The sequence below is a fragment of the Octopus bimaculoides genome, chromosome 15 (genome assembly GCF_001194135.2).
Source record: "Octopus bimaculoides isolate UCB-OBI-ISO-001 chromosome 15, ASM119413v2, whole genome shotgun sequence".
In the NCBI taxonomy this organism is placed as follows: Eukaryota; Metazoa; Mollusca; class Cephalopoda; order Octopoda; family Octopodidae; genus Octopus; species Octopus bimaculoides.
This window is the reverse complement of record NC_068995.1, coordinates 33,590,380-33,591,699: the sequence shown is the minus strand read 5'-3', so window position 1 is coordinate 33,591,699 and position 1,320 is coordinate 33,590,380. Positions and strand designations below refer to the sequence as shown.

The window sequence follows — 1,320 nt, the reverse complement described above, 5'->3', positions numbered from 1 at the left end:
ATATTTTAATACTATAAAGCTCCAGATAATAAAACCAACAGAATTAAAAGTAGTCATTATAAAATTCTAAATCTTCTTTTCAGTAATTGCATTAACTCACATGCCCACCACCACATACTACACTCTTCACAGTCAGTGGGATAAATATTGGAAACTCAAAAAAATTCAGACAATTCTGAAAGATAATAAATAATTCCTGCTATCCACATTATAAATCTCTCTACTTTAATAACATTCAAGAACAAGCCAAGATATGTTTAATTCCCTGGGAGGATCAATCAAGCCAATAAATAAATAAAAAAAAAAGGGGGGGGGGGCTTGACATGTTATCCTAATAAATGATTGGTCAAGACACACCTGTTCAGAACAGCTAGCATCCACTATATGGAACCCACATCTGTTAAAAACTCTTTTCTCAAAACAGAACCTTCAGACAAGCTACACAATTATTGCGAGCACTATAATTTTAATATTGCAAAATAAGAAAGTATTTGTCAATGAGGATTGAAGGTTTTTGAGAGATATTTATTCAGGCAACATGGAAACTAATTTTTTAGTGAAGGACCAACAACAAAAAGAAAGGAATAATAGAAATATTGACTTACCAATTAATGGCAGCACATTTTTTATCTGTACAATAATTACCGCTAACACTCATAATTTCCATGTTAGGAAATTTTTCTTTCAATACTCTAAGAGCATTTTCCACTCCCTGAAAAATAAGCAAAACATCTTATGAAGAACTAAGAAAAAGTTATTAAAATCTGATGAAATATTCATGCTTATGTTTGATATCCATTCAAATGTGATGTTTTAAAAAATATCACCTTAGAAAGCATATTCATTCCCATGGCGTCACCAGTTGTAGCTACAAATCGAATAAATAAGTATCTTCCAGCTAGATTTGCTTGCAAGCTAGTTAATTTAGCAAAACTGAAATAAGAAAGAAAATCTGTTAATCTATATATATAAAAATGAGAATGTGTGTCTGTCTGTCTGAATCCCTAAAACTCGAGAACTACGCAACCAATTTCATTCAAATTTTACACATGCCTTACTTAGGGTTCCAGTTGTGTTTTAGTCAAAAAAAATTATTAACTTCTTGCAGAGTTCGAGCACACGGCAACATAATATCTCCTCCACTATTTAAGTATTACGTGTCAAAAGTGAAACAAAAACACTCATGTCAAATACTTTCACTTTAAAAATGAAACTATTCCACTAACTGAAACAATCACATTTCGATACTGTAGTGACAGATACTTTCACAGAGAGAGAAAGAGAGAAAGAGAGAGACAGAAAGAGAGAGAGAGAGAGAGA

General features: G+C 31.8%; 1 protein-coding gene across 2 annotated transcripts in view; it reads right to left on the bottom strand.

The window, feature by feature from the left end:
- LOC106880618 (3-hydroxy-3-methylglutaryl-coenzyme A reductase) overlaps positions 1 to 1,320 on the bottom strand; it is a 101,124-nt gene that overhangs the window by 11,215 nt on the left and 88,589 nt on the right. For both annotated transcript variants that reach the window (XM_014930640.2, XM_052973242.1), the window contains exons 17-18: positions 828 to 933; positions 606 to 712 (exon numbers count right to left, since the gene is read on the bottom strand). In XM_014930640.2, coding sequence (XP_014786126.1) covers positions 606 to 712; positions 828 to 933 — 213 coding nt within the window. The remainder of the gene's footprint in view (positions 1 to 605; positions 713 to 827; positions 934 to 1,320) is intronic.